General features: G+C 44.3%; 6 protein-coding genes across 6 annotated transcripts; 3 read left to right on the plus strand and 3 right to left on the minus strand.

Moving 5' to 3' along the window:
- Positions 1-448: 448 nt before the first annotated feature.
- Positions 449-691, plus strand: SAMD00019534_020330 (hypothetical protein; the record flags this gene model as incomplete). The annotated part of the gene is made up of 1 exon (XM_012902624.1): positions 449-691. One exon carries the CDS (start codon positions 449-451, stop codon positions 689-691), a length of 243 nt encoding a protein of 80 aa, XP_012758078.1.
- A 2,419-nt stretch (positions 692-3,110) lies between these two features.
- Positions 3,111-4,775, minus strand: SAMD00019534_020340 (hypothetical protein; the record flags this gene model as incomplete). Its single annotated transcript, XM_012902625.1, has 2 exons — positions 3,111-3,517; positions 3,593-4,775. 2 exons carry the CDS (start codon positions 4,773-4,775, stop codon positions 3,111-3,113), a joined length of 1,590 nt encoding a protein of 529 aa, XP_012758079.1.
- Positions 4,776-5,955: 1,180 nt separating this feature from the next.
- Positions 5,956-11,248, minus strand: SAMD00019534_020350 (hypothetical protein; the record flags this gene model as incomplete). The annotated part of the gene is made up of 4 exons (XM_012902626.1): positions 5,956-9,197; positions 9,273-10,659; positions 10,723-11,174; positions 11,233-11,248. 4 exons carry the CDS (start codon positions 11,246-11,248, stop codon positions 5,956-5,958), a joined length of 5,097 nt encoding a protein of 1,698 aa, XP_012758080.1.
- Positions 11,249-12,723: 1,475 nt separating this feature from the next.
- Positions 12,724-13,406, minus strand: SAMD00019534_020360 (hypothetical protein; the record flags this gene model as incomplete). Its single annotated transcript, XM_012902627.1, has 4 exons — positions 12,724-12,801; positions 12,876-13,003; positions 13,072-13,157; positions 13,234-13,406. 4 exons carry the CDS (start codon positions 13,404-13,406, stop codon positions 12,724-12,726), a joined length of 465 nt encoding a protein of 154 aa, XP_012758081.1.
- Positions 13,407-14,052: 646 nt separating this feature from the next.
- SAMD00019534_020370 (hypothetical protein) lies at positions 14,053-15,336 on the plus strand (the record flags this gene model as incomplete). Its single annotated transcript, XM_012902628.1, has 1 exon — positions 14,053-15,336. One exon carries the CDS (start codon positions 14,053-14,055, stop codon positions 15,334-15,336), a length of 1,284 nt encoding a protein of 427 aa, XP_012758082.1.
- A 282-nt stretch (positions 15,337-15,618) lies between these two features.
- Positions 15,619-16,929, plus strand: SAMD00019534_020380 (hypothetical protein; the record flags this gene model as incomplete). The annotated part of the gene is made up of 3 exons (XM_012902629.1): positions 15,619-15,694; positions 15,777-15,957; positions 16,035-16,929. The coding sequence occupies 3 exons, from the start codon at positions 15,619-15,621 to the stop codon at positions 16,927-16,929; spliced, it is 1,152 nt and encodes a 383-aa protein (XP_012758083.1).
- Between the last annotated feature and the right edge of the window lie 757 nt (positions 16,930-17,686).

The following is a 17,686-nucleotide window of genomic DNA, read 5'->3' on the forward strand; positions in this document are numbered from 1 at the left end:
CACCCGAGCTGCAAAGGCCAGTAAAGAAGAGAAGCTAAAGAACAAGATTCTCACCCAGAGGAGAGTGGTCATCGAGTGCTTCTTTGGTCGTTTGGTCAACCGATATCTCCTCTTTCGATTCAGATACGAGCTTGACCACAAGTTCCTCGATCAGGACTTCTACAACTGCTGTCAATTGACCAATCAATTGATTGAAGCCAATGCCCTGGTGGACAACGAGCACAGTAACTACCGTGGAGTAGTCTGGAGAAGGTACAGGAGAGCCATCAAGCGAGAAGAAGAGCGAAGGGCCGCCAAGGCCAAGAGTGCAAGGGAGATTAGGAAACGTCTAGTCGAGAATCAGACGAAGGTGGTGGCGAAAGATGCTTTCAGCGACTCTTCCTTTGACGACATCCACAATGGAGTGCCAAACGAGTCACTTGAAGAAGTTAATGTMAACATCTCCAACATGAGTGCCTTCCTCAAGAGGAAGGCATTGGAGGATGATCTCGACGAGTCAATGATTGCTTTGGAGATCAAAGGAGCAAAAGCCACCAAGCTCTTTGAAGGATCTGACGATGAGGATGACGAACAGGATGAGCCAGATCAACAATGGGATGACAGCGAGTCTGAGGATGAGTCAGATGCACCTAGTCCCAAGAGGTTGAACTCCAAGAAGACGAACAACACTACGATTGATTCCTATTGTTAACCCTCATATTAAGTTACTATGTAAAAACGAATTCAAATTCTTAAGTCGTGCAATCACACAGCAATTCTCTCACAGGGGAATTGACGCAGAGGTCACCAATCGTGCGCGACTTTAACTGTTTTTCAAACATCTCGCTCACACAAATGATCACCAAATGTGTAGATCATTGATCAAGGTATTGTCAACTTTATATATATTTGTATACATTCTAAATGTGTCATTACATTTATAGTTAGTTTACTGTTAGTAAATAGCAATCTATTAATTAAATATGCATTATACTCTTCAATATACTTGAGCATCATTTAAACAGCATCGATTAACAACAGTTCAAGCAGCAACAAATTTCCAACAGTCAACGATCAACAACAGTGACGTCAATCAATCAATAACAACAAGTATCCAGTGTTAATAACATCAACAACAATAGCAATCAATCACAATAACAGCAGCGACATCAAACAATAACAAACAAACAAACAATTATAACAACAGCCACATCAATCAATCACAACAGTAGGGACCACAATCAATCACAACACACGCAATCTCTCTATCTGTACTAACGATCAACTGCAGCAACATAACAACAAACAAACAACAACAAACAACAGCAATAATCAATCAATCACAACTGCGACAACGATCAACTCACGCACACACTCTCTTCTCTGTATGTATATTTAAACAATCAACATGAAATTGCATCAACATCAACATCAACATCAACATCAACATCAACATCAACATCAACATCAACATCAACATCAACATCAACATCAATAACAACAGCAATATCAACCAAACAATCAACAACAACAACAACTAACAACAATCAAATCCATTAAACAACAACAAAACAGAGCAAGTGGCACAAACATCCTTCACTGTTGGATAATCACTCCATTCATTCACTCTCAATGCATTGCACACTGCTATACAAGTCATCAAGTATCATCTGGTCAACATCAAGTATCGTCTGGTCAATGATCCCAACGTCGTCGACGATGTTTGTTGCAAGTTATCATGAGGTTAATTTTAGGAAATACATGAGGATGGAGGCACTAGTCACACCCACAAACCTGTTGTTAACTCTATGTGAATCCAATTTTTTGTTCCAAGTCGATGAAGGTACTATGGAGATGTGTGAGGGGGAGGGAGGTTAACTTTAGGAAAAAATCAACGTGTACCAAACAAAAGACTACTACTGCTCCCAAGATACTCAAGAAGGTGACCGACAAGATTATCACAGAGGACATCTACAAGAAGACTTATGCCAACAAGAGAACGACATCTACTCAGTGAGGACACCGCCATTCGACCTCGTGGACCGGACCTATTCGATCATGTGGACAGGGCAAAAAAATAAATGGAAATTCCTAATCAATGTGGTTCGTTTGAGTTCGCGAACGACACGGGCATTACTGTTGGATTAGGTCGTCCACGTATTGGTTCATTGTCGATGCAGACTTTTTCAAGTCCTTATGCAATCAGACTTGCAATCTTAAAAAACTCAAGCTTGTGGAGTCCATTGACCATACTGCCCTTGATAGCCTAAGCCAAGTGTTTGCCTCAAACCACACAAAGATCAAGTTACTGGCATTGTGCGATAATCGATTAAATGGACTGGAACTATCGTCTGCTCAGAGGTTCTATGATGCCATGTGTCTTAACAGGTCTCTTCATTCATTGTACCTTAAGAATGATCACTTTTACTTTGATATTAGCATCCAAGAGAGGCTTTCCAATATGAAACATATCAATGTTATCTTTAAGAACACCAATACTTCTCATGTTCCAATATCTCCTGACGATTTTGATTTCGAATGAATCAGTTTCAGTTACAAATAAAACCTCTTGTTCAAATACTGTATGGTAAAAACACTATTTGACTTTTATATATTATGGTAAATAATATTCCACCATAACTAACGATAAAAAGTTAAAAATATTTTAACCTTACAAATCCACCCATGGACAATGATGACATGTACTTGAATGCCAGTCTTGATCCAGAACAATAATATCCATTGAACAAACAGTCACAATAAATGTTACTATATTAATATATGAACGGTCATTTGATTTGTTGAAAGTGAAAAAAAATTTTGTACCTCTAGGAAAGAATAGAATTTTGAAAAGAGAAGGTACCGGGCGGGATTGAACCGTCGACCAAAGGATTTGCAATCCTCTACTCTACCACTGAGCTACGGCACCTTTTTGATGTTCAAGACGGTTTTAATCATCGATTTTGTGCTGAAAATTTTGACCACCGAGTTTGACAAACAGATAAATAAACTGAACTACTATATAAAAGGAGATTAGACATTAAAACAAAACTACTAATTTACTCAACTATCAACTTTGGGAATCACAAAAGTATTTCACAGATTTTGATTGAAATATTAACTTTATTATTCTATTTCTTTTGCTTATCTTGGTACAATCTGATTACAGTCCTGATGGGTGCACTGGACTTGAATCCTGGCAATAGGGAGACACCATTTAGATTGAGCTTGGCACCATTGTCTACTAGATACCTGAGCATTACTACATCGGGTTTCTCAATCAAATCCTTGGTAAAGTTGGGTATGACCACAGTCTTGAACTTTGACTTCATTTCATCGTCCATACAAGATAATAATCTCTCCATCCTAATTGTGTTGCCAGTCTCCTGGAATATTGAGAGTATAATCTTGGTAATGTTGTCCATCCTATCTCTAACAGTATCGCCTTTTAAACACTCCTCAAAATACTCATAGTCAATCTCCAAGGGGTCCAGTTTGAATATGAAGTTCATCATCTCTAAATTGCCAGACACAATAACTGATAGATGACCATGAATTGTAGCGAAGATTGATTGATATTTAGAGTAAAGATGTTTGATGAGGTTGAACTGACAATCCTCCATTGCACTGACCAACATTAAATGGAGGTTGGGGGTATCCGGTTTGAAATGTTTCATTGCCAAGTCCAAGAGATCAATGTCACCACTTAGTCCAACCCAGACCCAGAAATGATAATTGTTAAGTGGTGTCGACTTCAAATGCTCAAGTAGCCATTGGAGCATTTGAATATGCGGACGATTGGTGATTGAAAGGTTGAGAACTTGGCTTGATACAAACTCCACGTCATCAAGGATGGTTGGGTCTCTCTCCAAGATCATCTCCATCATTCGAATGTCGCCAAGTTGAACAGCCACTCTCATTTGGAAAGAAATATCAATGATTTCTGGTTTGTTGCTGTACACCCTTTCAAAGATGTGGTGGTCAATAAACAAACATCCAAACTGATCAAGAGGCAATATCTTGTTGTCATTTGAAATGAGAAAGTTGATTGTATCCATGGGGACATCAAAGACGAGTTTGGCCAGGACCTGGTAGTTCATGCCATTTGGAGGTGGTCCAAGTGTGACATTGAAAGTGTTGAGGTGTTTGAGAATCTCCAGTTTGACACCAGTATCATCTTGATCAGTGAAGAGACTAAGCTGAGTCATGCCATCAAAGGTATACAATGTCATCTCATCCGGCAACATTTCAACAATACCCATAGCAACCTGAGCCTGAAGTAAAGTTCCATGCTCCACAATGTTGTTGAACATACAATATAATTGGGGAATTGTAACCATGAAGAAGTGAAGGAGGGCGCAGTCGCCAGTGGAACAGTACTGCATGAGGATATGATTCACCAAGTGATCCAAGGACACCTTCGGATGCTTGAGTAAGTTGACATAGACCATTCTTTGTTCATCGCTCATTGAAAATGCAGCTGCCATTTTGTCATCTCCATCTCTTCCGTCACCGATCAGCGCTATGGTGTTGTCCTTGGAATCTCTGAGAGCTACCTTGGCTTGTTGTTTAACAGAATCACTCATTGGGGGGATAAGTCCATACTTGGTCAATCTTTCAATCTGTTCCCAAAGTTGATGAACAGTATCAAATCTCAGTTGCTCTGATGTGACTGACTCTAAGGGTGTGTGGTGATCCTTTTGCCATTCGCCCATTGGTAGCAACTCATCAACTAGTTGTTGATCATTTGTCAAGAGGATATCAAGTGAGTTTTGAGGTGCCAGTGATCTGATCATGGTTGTAGTTTGTGTTGAAAGGAATCCAGGGGCCAAAACAGAACGAATGAAGGGTCCAGAGCGAGTAGAATAAAGACGCTTAGCAATGGCAACAAGTTGAGATGAATAGAGAATACCTTGATCTCTTAGGTACTCCAGAACATTGATATCCTCCCAATCAATTGCTGCCTCCCATAACGGCTCTGTTGAAACACCAATCAAAGGGAGTTGATTGTACAACACATTGACAATATCCATATTGCCAGACTGGATGACGGTTTGCATCATTGGAACACTGACGAATTTGGATGGGAAATGTTGACAGAGATATCCAAAGGTGTCTGCATCCATTCTTTGAAAGCTTGGAATAAATAGTTCAATTGGGCACTGGAATGCCCTATTGTCACCGATGAAGAGGTTCAACTTGATGCGGTACTTAAGAAGACCAACATGACCATGCTTTAAGATGACGTTCATATCGCACCAATGATGGAATTTTGATCGATGTGATTCTGGAATTTTCCATTGGATGCCCTTTCTCACAACTCGTACGGTACGCTCATAATGGATACGATCACTAATTGTTGAGATTGAAGACATGATATTCTTGCGAAGTACAATATTGCCAAGTACACTTGAGAATAGAGATGACATTGTCTTTGGTACTGGTGTACTTGGAGATGATGATAAGGAAGGTGATACTACGGTCTTCAAAGAGATTGTTTCGAGAGAGCAATTATTATTAATCATATTTTGGATATTTGGATCAACTCCATTATTATTTAATAATAAGGTCATAATTAAAATAGTGAGATATTATTATATTATTATTTTTATGTTTGGTTAGACAATTATTTATTTTTTTTGTTTGGTATTTATTTATTTGATATATTAAAATATGGATAATGATAATAAGAAGATAATGGGGATCATTGATCCTATCTCCAATCTCAATGTCGGAGATGGACTTACAAGAAATCAAAGATGGGTGTGGTGTGGTCAACACTGTTGTTCTTGGTATTGTGTTGTGTTGTAGAATGGACAGATAACCCACGCTCAACACCAGCTCATATCTTGATAATCCTTGAGCTCAAGGTGGTGAACTTCACCCTTTCATTCTCATCCGGGTAGGAAGAGATAATAAGGGAGAGAGATAATAAAGGGTATATGCGTTTAATTGTGTATGTAGGTGTGTATATGACTATCTTGATAGGGAGTTGGCATTGGTTGCTCCGGCAGTAGTGGCACTCATTTCATTATGTTGGAAACTTGGCGTGACGTTCTGTAGACTGTTGCTACCACTGCTAGTGGACCAACGTAAAACGGATAGATGTCCTTGGTTGTATGCGTAGAGGATGCTCATTGTTGGTATGATCTCTGTTACAATCAGTCCAATGAAACTGAATATTACATTGGATGGCTCTGCGCCTACCAATACCAAGACGAATGCACAATGTAGTACGAAGCCGACTGAACATGTGGCGGTCACCAAGAAGATCTTTTGTTGTTGAGCAAACTTGGACTCGGCACGATCAGTCATATTGCGACGCACCTTCATCAACATATGGATGGACACTCCAAGATAGACAAAGGCCGCACCAATAAGTAGTGAGATGACTGCTTGTACCGTGGCGTAGAAGATTGAGACGATGCGTTGAGGTGTTGTGCTGGACACTTCGATGACACGTCTTGCGCCACAGTCATTCTCCAAGATAAGCTTGGTATAGTTGAATACCAACACAATGATGATGAACAGGACGTAGAGAACCACATTGATTATGCCAACCAGTTGATTGAATCGCGAGAAGAAGTTGATGTGGATCTTTGAGCTGACTATGATGTACCAGATCACAATGATGACGGTGAACGCTGTGAAGTAGATAAATGTCGGCAGTACGACAAGAATGTAGTCGGCCACCTGTGACTCGGACAGTTTGCCAGACGGCAGGATGAAGAAGTACACTGCACGGATAGTGATAAACACAGTCACTGTGAGGATGAGCAACTGGACCAACTTGAAGCTCGAGTTGGGCTGCGTGCATTTAGTGTACAGCACCATTGTGAGTTGGAAGATACCCCATAGTGCGTTGATTCCAAAAAGGCATCCAAGTGTGTAGAGCAAGGCAGTGGCAGTCTTGTCAAAGACCTCACGCTTGTTGGACTTCCAGTCGTTGTTGGATACACGGATGATGGGGAAGTATGTTGGCTCGTGTGATGACAAGGTGATGTTGGCGCAGATAAATGACGGCTGCGATGGGTCTGGGTTGGCCACGGTCACGATTTGCTTGAGGTTGAGTGGTGTGAGCAGGCTGGACTTGTTCTCATTCTGTTCGGCAAAGTCAAACACTGGGAACTCAGAGGTTGTGCTGCCACCAAGCAGACACACTGTGAGCGAGTTGACTCCGCGTGCTTGGATCTTGATGCCATCGTTCAGGATCGAACCAATAACTGCGCCACGCTCGTTGAGGATGCCAAAGTTGTCTGGCTTCTTATACGAGACAAAGTTGGAGCTGAGAGATTGGTATGATGTGGCCTTGTACTGCTGCTTGCTGAGATGTGACACGATCACATTGACGCAGGAGATTGGCACGGAGTAGGGAGTGAAGGATAGCGCGCCAAAGGCAAACGTGAAGTTGGATGACTGCATGGCGCATGCGCTGGTCGATCCAATCATCAGGGCCGACGACGAGAAACATTGTGAGCCGCCTGGGCCAGAGCAGCTGCAAGAGATTGATTGAAGGTTGTTCTGTAGACGCTCCATTCTACACATGGCAGACGAACGCAACAGGTCAACAAGGTAACCATAGAAGGCCTGACCAAACTGGACAGAGAATGATTGGAAGTCGAAAACAGGGCGCCAGCTAGAGACAGTGACAGGGCCACTGACAGGGATCCACTTGGGCTTTACAGGGACACCGGGCAACCATTGTCCTTGGGTCCACTGGAACATGTTGGTCCATTGATTGGTGCAAAGGCCACACTCCTCCATGGACATCTCGTTGAAACGGAACTGGTTGTCAAAGGCACTAGGTGTGGAGTCTGGGACCAGACAGCCCTTTGGCTGAAGGCAGGCGTCCTTGGTCGTGGCCTGAGTCCACCATGAGTAGTCGTCACCCATTGCCTTGCACTCGTCAACATTATATGACTTGGGTTTGAGTGAGTAACAACCCTTGGGCGAGTCGTGCTCTGTCTGATTGCAAGTTGGTGTCACAATGTAGCTGAAGTAGATGTGATGGCCATGTACACACTTGCCAAAGCCAGCCGGGTAGTTCTTCACGGTACTTGGGTCAAAGTAGTATGAGTCTGAGCACTGGCCACTTTGAGTCTCGCACTGCTCTCTTGTCTGACACTCTACTGGAGTGGCCTTGCATATGTTCTCTGTTTGATTAGCGAACTGTCCTACACGGCTAAAGCATGATGAGGAGTCCATTGTCGAACAGTTGACCCAGGTGTAACCATTGTCATGGCACTGAGTCACAGTGTCACTGGTCGAGCAGAACTGAGTACCGACATGCCATACTGCACCGCTTATACCGTTGCATGTGTCTTGTGATTGGGCAGTGGCGACAACACATCCAGTGTATGATCCAGTGCAAGTCATTCCACAAGGCTTGCTGCAGCTTCCACGATTGGCACACTCCTGGTCGGTCAAGCCAGGGACAGACTGGCCATTTGGCAACAAACATACGTTATTTGATTCGCCACATGTGGTGTCAGAAGTCAGACCTGCGAATGTGTGGCACATTGATTGATTGTGCGAGCAATGGCCACAGAAGCCTGTGGTTGGGCAGCTTGTGATGCAACCTGGTGTCTGGGATGTGCAGTGGGTCGATGGACAAATGGCGTTGGCAGCGCAGGCTGCCTGTGTGCTAGTTGTGGGCAGGAACTGGAAGCCTGCATATATGCCCTCATATTTGAAGTCGTGAGGAATGACGCAGTACTGGTCCAGGCACTTTGGCGATGGGTAGAAGACTTTGGCACCAGGGTTGGCCGTGTCGTAGGAGTATGTTGTTCTAAAGTCGAGTCCAGTGTATGAAGCGCAGTCGTCCTTGAGGAATGAAGTGTACAACAGGTCCACCAACAGACTGTTATCCGTGACGTTCTGTAGACCAACCTGGTACTTGAGGAAGTAGAGAGTTGATGGCAATGATTGATTGACGATGCAATTGATGTAGGACTTGTCCTGGACCTCCAGAGTGGGCTCGCAAGTACGCGTGTACAAGTTGCAAAGGTTGCCACCACATTGAGCATCGTTGCTACAAGGCACCTTGTCATAGACCTTCTTACAGCTCCTAAAGACCTCGGCAAAGCTTGCTCTGATTGACTTGTACTGATCATCAGAGATGCTGCACTCTCCAGTCTCGATGCCACCCAATGTATGATGGTACTCGTCGAGCACAGACAATGTGCAATCATAGCTAGAACATTGTTGCTTGACCATGTCTATGTTAGGTGAGGGTTGGATGTCAGTATGATTGATTGATCGATTGATTGAATGAATGAGAGTGATCAACTTACTGTTCTTAAGTCCAACGAATGACTTGACTGGGACGGTGATGTTACGTGGCGCACAGCACTTCATGAAGGCGTTGGATGTGTTGCAACATGGATCAACGTTGAAGAGTGGGTCACCAACTTGGTAGGGACAGATGGTTGATGATTGGATGGTGTCGACCGTGTCGACTGTGAGCAGTTCAGTGGCCTGGGAGTAGCAGCCATACCATCCATCACGCAAGGTATAGGTGTCCAGTTTGTAGCGTAGTGTTGACACCTCAGAGTAATCCATCGATGCAAATATAGTCTCCTCAATGTCGGTGATCTCTGTCAGAACGGTCTGGTAGTCGGTGTAGTTACATGTGGCGTTCACCAAGGTGAATGTGACTGGTCCGGTAACAGGCAGGCCATCTATATCCACCAAGATGTTCTTGAATCCGAGCTGAGCCTGCTCCAACTCCTCGATCGTGCCCAGCACAGTCTTGTCCGTGCCGTAGAAGCTGTACGACAGCAGGTAGGCAGCCTGGTAGGTGCGTGCCTTGGGAAGGTTGGACGGCTCTTCAAACACCATGCCATCAAAGAAGTTGATGTTGTTGAACAGCGAAGAAGTGCTGAGTAAGTAGGGCACAGGCCATAGTGGGTTGTTGTGAGTGCGCGGGAACAGTGCTGTGTACGGGTTTGCATTGCCCCAGTTGAGACACTGGTAGCGAGTGCCGCTGACGGTGAGGTCGGAGGTGCCCATCATCAGGAGCGAGCCACCGCGGCCAAAGTTGTCAGCAATTGAACGTTTGAATCTTGTGGCGGTTGTAGTGAAGACGCACGAGTAGTTGGATGGGTAGTACGGCATGATCGTCACGTACAACACCAGTGGCGAGCCATCGGCGTGTGGCGCCAGAGTGAGCGTGAGCTCATCGTCACCTGGCAGGAACTGAGCATAGTCACTGCTCTCATTGGAAGGGAAGGGGTCATTTGGATTGAGCGACACGTAAAAGTCAATGTCCTGCTGTAGGGTGGGACAGGAGATGGTCAAGGTCTGGGGTTGGTTCACGCTGTAGGTGTAGTGACCAGAGTCATAGTACTCAGTGATCTCCTTGGCCACTTGGTCGCCGTCATTCACGCACTGGTGCGTCTCGGTGAGGTTGTTGCACTTGGGCGCCGTAGGCTCAGGCTTGGAGATTGGACCAGACAGCAACACAACCGATATGGTGGCAGGCACACTCGTTGGGATGATCTTGATGAAGTAGGTGTTGTTTGTCCAGTCCGGGGCATACGCATTGTCAGTCGGACAGATGTTCATAAAGTTGATTACATCCACATTGCCATAACCAATGATCCTGCCATAAGACTGAGTGTTTTGCTCGATCGTATTCAATCTTATCTCAACTCCTCCTTGGTCCTGTGATACATAGAGCTGTGAAGTGAGGGTGAGGGTTAGGGTCATGAATCATTCCATCATGATTGAGTGTGGACATACCCTGAGAGCTTCACAATAGTTGGTGGCAGCTTTGTATCTGATGTATACGGGATCAGTGAGATTGGAGAGGACTTGGGCCTGGTTGGCAATCAGTGTGACCCAGGGGTTTTGGGAAAAGTCACACATTGGCTTGCCAGACACGCTGGTCGCTGGACATGGCGGACAGGAGGGATCTCCCGATCCAGTCTTGGGGCATGCCTTGGGGTCGGTGTAGTCACAAGTGCAGTCAATGGTGGCTGTTGGACATGTGTAGTTGGGACATGCGACCGAGTCATAGATGTAGACATCCTTGTCAAAAGTGATGTCCATCAGAGCGTACTCCATCTCCACTCCGACCACATTTGTAGTTCTATGAGTCATTGTGGCAGACTCAATCTTGACGGCGTTCGATACATTGACATTGATTAACAACACAGTCAATATTATTACTATAATACAGGTAATATGGGGCTCTGATTGTTTGAGTGTTAGTATGGAATGATTGATTGGATGATGGACATGAGGACTTACTGTGTACAGACATCATCATTGGATAATATATGTTTGATTGTTTGTTTCCAGTGGTCTGGCTAGATAAATGATATAAGAAGGTGTTTGATTGACCTACTTTACTTAACTTGATCAGTTGTCTAGATTCACTCTAATCATAATCCTCTCCTTTGCCTTGTAATGTCTTGTCTGACTGTGATGGTTTGGTGAACCGCCCTGTGGTGGGGCGTCAAGTTGGAACCCAAGCTAGTTGCCAACCCACCCCTCGAGGTGGATACAGGGTAGTAAGCGGCGACCTACCCAGCCTTCCACTCTCATTATCCTTCCAAAAGAAAGAAAGATTACCCTGCCAGGTCAGAGGCGTAGCCAGGCAAGGCCTGCCAACATGTTGATTGAATATGATCTAAATATGATGATGATGATGAGCAGAGTGGAAGGATATCCTTCCTTGGAAATTGACACTTACTTGCTTCGATCACCGATATGCTTCCTCCAACCCACACGCATGATCTTGAAGGATGTGTTGTAGCCAGGATAGGCATACTAGTATAGTATAGTCTCCGCAATCCAGCATCACCTGTCCAACGATGCGGACGACCGACAAGTCGTGTCACCACTACATCCAAAAAAGTACCGACGATGGTGCAAATAGAAAGTCGGGGTACTCGTGCGTGTGGGTCAGGTCCATGAAATGGCCCTTCATCTTGGAAGTGGGGGTTGATCAATCGTCTCATAACCTTGCAAATGTAAAACACGTGATGTTGATAGAGTTATTTGCAGATGGTCCAAGTCTCTGTTGTCAACTGATTGCGCCAAAGGATTCTTTGGGCTTGGTAAGCAAATGACCTGTTGGTTGTTGGTCTGGATCATAACATCCATCCAACAGGCGACGGAAAGCGTCGAAGCTTAAGACGCTTCACGTTGGCCAGTCAACATTATTTCTTGCCTTTGCCTTCCTTTTCCATTCATTCCTTCCTTCCTTAGTTACTTCCGCAGGTATTGTGCCGCGGTACATGGTTGATTGCTTTGTTTGGCCTGTGTCACTGAATGGCGCACTCAATCGACAAAGATGAGATGAGTACTGGACTGGACCGGACTAGACAGTTCTGTGCCTTGATATTATTGTCATTGCAATTGCGCAATGCGTGGAGACTTGGTGAACTTGAACCCAAGCGTCACCCTATTGGCGATCGGGTATTTAAGATTGAGGTTGAGGAAGAGAAGAGAGAGAGCGGCAATGCCGTTGTTGGGCCTTACACAGAAATAACGGACTTGCAGGTCTGGAAGGCCCGGATGATAGCATAGCATAAGCATGTAGGCAATGCAATGAATCTGAATGCTAGGGGGCATTGACGATCTATCTATCTAGTAATACACACACAATGCTCGCACTCCACATGGGGCTGGCGGCTGGTTGTTTATTGATTGAGTTGATCAACAACAACAGCGCATCAGCCAATTCCAAACGTCATGTTCATCATTGTCATCGTCATCTTTTGTTTGTTTGTATGTTTACACTGTCTCCTTCTTATCATGCTTCAGTTGACTATAGTTTGATATACTTTCGAATTGTGTCTGATCGAGTATACCCTGTTTGATTGTTTGATTGAATGATTGAGTTAGTGAACATTGATTCACTTTGTTGGGAGTACTAACTGTCTTACCCTTTGAATGATCTCGTCCAAGTATTGTACAAACTTTGGTATCTGTTCAATGAACAATAACTCTGTTACTGCCTTCTTCTTACAAACATCCTTTAAACATTCTGATATTGGGTTCAATATATCTGATACTATAACATTGTTCATCAAGTTCATGGTTAGTACATGTATGTCCTCCATCTCCTTCAACACAACTTACAAGCTAACTCATCGTATGTCTCTGAAGAACCAGCCAAGAACAACATCAACTCACCAACATTGGTGTATACTACAATAGTTGCACTTCTATCTCATCATCATTCATTTGATTGATTGATATTAGTATGGCTTTGAAGTTGAGTTGAATCATGAATGAACTTACGAAGTCAACTCAGCAACGAGATGCCTCTCATTCTTTGCGAATGTCCACTCATCCTTTGTCAATTGATATAGTGACTTCTCATACTCCATCTGCTTCTCATCACTTGCTGCATTATAATTCTTTGACAACAATACATTGCCATTTATATTTGTGATTAATAGACTATATATCATTGCTATTATTATTATTATTATTATTATTACTATATATATCCTTGATCTGTATCTGTATCTTTAGAGTTAGTGTGGGGAGAGTGTGAGTGGATCTTCAGCCTAAGGTCTCACACAGTTTGGCATTATTTGAATGAACTAACACATAAACAACACAAAGTGACTTGTCGACCGCAATCAAAGATAAACATGAAAGAGATAAGATAGGCAATGATGGATTGTTACTCATAGTGTGGTTGCCAGTCGTTGTTAACAACGACAGGAGTGTGAAGGAATGTTCCCACCCACTCAATCAATCAATCAATCAATCAATCAATCAATCAATCACTCACTCACTTCAGTGTCATTGTTGTTGCCATCATCAACCAGGGTGTAGTTGATGGTAGTAGCAATGACATTAATGATACCTGTCATTTCTTTGACACCCCGAGTTGGTAGGTATGTAGTGTCACCAACTTTGAAACATGTATTTGTTCCAAGCCAGCCCAGCCTGCCAGCCAGCCACCTAGGTAAGGAACCGGAGAATATATAAAGGATGGATTGTCATAACCTTTAACCTCAACTCCATATCCATATCCATATCATACTAATAATTATATTCTTATCTTGTACATAGATATAACTAACTAACCAACTTAACAATCAAACTATGAATCATTGTCTGTTGGTACTACTTCTCATCATCTCTGCCCAGTTGGCCATGCTACAACGTTGTAATGCTCAGTGTAATCCAGCCACGTTGACTCCATTCTTCAATGGATCTATCATTGGTGTCCGTGTCGTCACTCTGGACCAGGATGGTAACGTGGCCGTCTTCCAAGGCAACTCCAAGGGCACGAGCAACTTCTTCTTCTCTGTCATCAACAATGTCAACAGCTTCAATGTGATCACTTCCACACTGCAGTCCTGTGGCAGCAATGGTCTGCTGCAGCCATTCGATGTCAACCAAGTGGTTCTGCCATTTGAGAACTCTCAGGCCTTCACCATCTCCAACCAGGCCGTGGTTACGCTCACGATCAATCAACAACGCACCATTATCCGACTGAGTTTCTGTTCCAGTGCTGTGGCCTTTGGATCGGACTCCAACAACATCCTCTACTCATTCTACTTCACGTTCTCACCATATGGCCAGATACAACAGACATGCACACCAGGTAACACGACAACCACAACTACCACCACGGGCCCATCGACCACGGCAGTCGCACCAACAACGTCTACAACTGGATCATCGACATCTACGACTACATCCACGTCTACAACTGGATCACCTACAACATCGACCACCTCAACTACCTCCTCTCCAACGACCTCGACCACTTCCACAACCGGCTCAACGACATCAACTACCTCCTCTACCTCATCAACTTCGTCGACATCAACCACTGGCACTCCAGCAACCTCATCGACATCCACTACCTCTACTACATCTCCAACCTCAACCTCAACCTCAACTACCTCCACAACATCCTCTCCCTTTACAACTCTAACTACTCTCACAACAATCACACCTACATCAACATCGACAACCTCAACTTCAACTTCAACAACATCATCACCACCAACTACTACTACTACTTCGACATCAACAACAACGACATCACCGTCAACCACTACTACTTCTTCAACAACATCATCTACTGTACCTAACCTTGCATTCGTTCTTAATCAAACCAACTCTTGGTATCTTGGAGATCAGAAGTACTACTTGATCGATGGCAAGATGACCAACATAGGTACGAGCTCGGTCAAGGATTTGAAGTTATCCTGCCCAACTCCGATTCGTGATTCTGCATCTGTGTGGGGACTCGTTGTTGTGTCACCAGGCGTGTACACCCTCCCCAACTACCAATCAACACTTGGAGCAGGAGAGACATTAGACTTTGGCCTGGTAACTATTGGTGACCCACATCCATCTTTTAAGGCCATGTAGATGATGATCATCATCATTCATTTATGCATTCAATCAATCAATCAATCAATGAACAGTGGATGGACCTAATTGGTCAATGCCGAGTATCCGGATTCTTTTATCGCCACTATCATTAAATCGCGTTTGTTTTTATTTTTGATGGTTTTCAAACAAACAAATATCTTCATTGCTGTTGTTTGTTTGGATGCCATGGCACCATCACCATCTACTGCAACAACATTGAGTCCATTCTAAAGTTGCAAACATTATAAAGTTATATTCATACATATATATAAATACACAATGTACTCACTCAGATATATCTTGGCTGCAGTTTTGATCGCTGTCGCTGTCACCAATGCCGTTGACAATGGACTTGGTATGATCACCAATCACTCAAACACACATTTTGACTGGTCAACAATCTGTCCTAACACTATGCTTCATCGTTCAATCAATAGGTCTGACTCCTCAGATGGGATGGAACAGTTGGAATCACTTTGGTTGTGATATCAATGAGACCATCATTATGCAGATGGCTCAGGCCATCGCCACAAACGGTATGGCTGCTGCTGGTTACAACTACGTCAATGTTGATGATTGCTGGGCCTACTCCAGAGACAGCAACGGTGTCATCCAATCGTAAGTACAACTCATTGTAGTTCGCATCTACAATGTTGGCTGGCCAACTGATCATCTCCCCCTCCCAACTCAAACAGTGATCCAACTACTTTCCCAAGCGGAATGCAATACCTTGCCAACTATGTCCACTCTTTGGGCTTGAAGTTTGGTCTTTACACTTGTGCTGGAACTGAGACCTGTGCTGGCCGTCCAGGAAGTGAGGGCTACGAGGCTATTGATGCCCAGACCTACGCTTCATGGGGCGTCGACTACTTGAAGGAGGACTGGTGCAACACTGGCAACAACAACCCAGTTGATCTGTACACCACCATGTCCAAGGCCCTCAACGCCACTGGAAGACCCATCTTCTTCTCGCTCTGCAACTGGGGTGTCGACAACCCTTGGGCTTGGGGCCCAGACGTAGGCAACTCATGGAGAACCACCGGCGACATCAACGACAGCTGGGACAGATTCCTTCAGATCCTCTATGCCCAGATCCCAATCGCCTCATACTCAGGTGTTGGCGGCTGGAACGATCCAGACATGCTGGAGGTTGGCAACGGAGGCATGTCCAACCTTGAGTACACCACCCACTTCTCCATGTGGTCTTTGCTCGCCGCTCCACTCATTGCTGGCAATGACTTGAGAAGCGTCGACGCCGCCACCCTGGCCATCTACACTGCCAAGGAGGTTATTGCCGTCAACCAGGACAAGTTGGGCACTCAAGGCACTCTCGTCAAGTCGCTCAACCAGGGCGATCAGCAGATCTGGGCCCGTCCACTTGCCGATGGATCCCGTGCCGTCGTTCTCTTCAACGCCGACGACACTAACACCTTCACCATCCAGCTCAACTGGGGTGACATCTGGTTATCACCAAACCAAGCAATGACCGTTCGTGACCTGTGGGCTGAGACCGACCTTGGCCAGTTCACCGGAAGCTTCACCTCTGCCACCATCCCACCACATGGATCTGTCATGCTTAGAGTCTATTAATAAATCTTTTATTTTCTGATGTCTTACACTGAAATTAAATGTAATCTGTGACAGGGCACTCACCTGAGTGCTGCTGTTGTTGATTGAGAGTTGATGTATTGACTTTGCTAGATTGAGTGATCTAGCAACAGACAGTTCCTCATTTTTTTTTTTTTTTCTTTCTTTTCTTTTCTACGGTAGGCCTCTGAATTCGGCCACCAAGTATTTGTTGATAGTTGGCGGAAGAGGCGGAAGACGGATGTCGATGTTGCGAGTGCTGAGGTGCCACTTGGTAGTGAACTCGGCCATCTCATTCTTGATGTTGACGGGTCGTCCGGCCAGGATGTGACTCGTTAGCGTGGACATGAGGGAACGCCACTCCTGGCGGAGGAGGGACTTGAAGGATCACTACAAATAGTCTGCACAAATAAACTTGAAAAACGAAGAAGTGTTGTGCATGAGCCGGTTCATTTTGCATGAGGTAACGTAACAAAAAACTTACCCAAAAGTGCGGGTCATCTACCATATGGTAGAGTTATCTGCGTTTCATGGTAAGTTTCAAATGGCCTGGGGGTCCTGCACACCTGCGCAGGACCACCAAGCGATGTGTTGCAACAACTACAACACTCGTTGATCATCAAACAAACATTAATAACAACAATATACGTGTATATAAAAAAAAAAAAAAAAAAAAAAGATGAAGAATGATCACTCTCAATCACACTCACACACCTTTAGACTCAAAAAAAACTTAGGGTAAGTTCGGTGCACACCAAGC

This window comes from Acytostelium subglobosum (assembly GCF_000787575.1).
Source record: "Acytostelium subglobosum LB1 DNA, scaffold: scaffold3, whole genome shotgun sequence".
Taxonomy (NCBI): domain Eukaryota; phylum Evosea; class Eumycetozoa; order Acytosteliales; family Acytosteliaceae; genus Acytostelium; species Acytostelium subglobosum.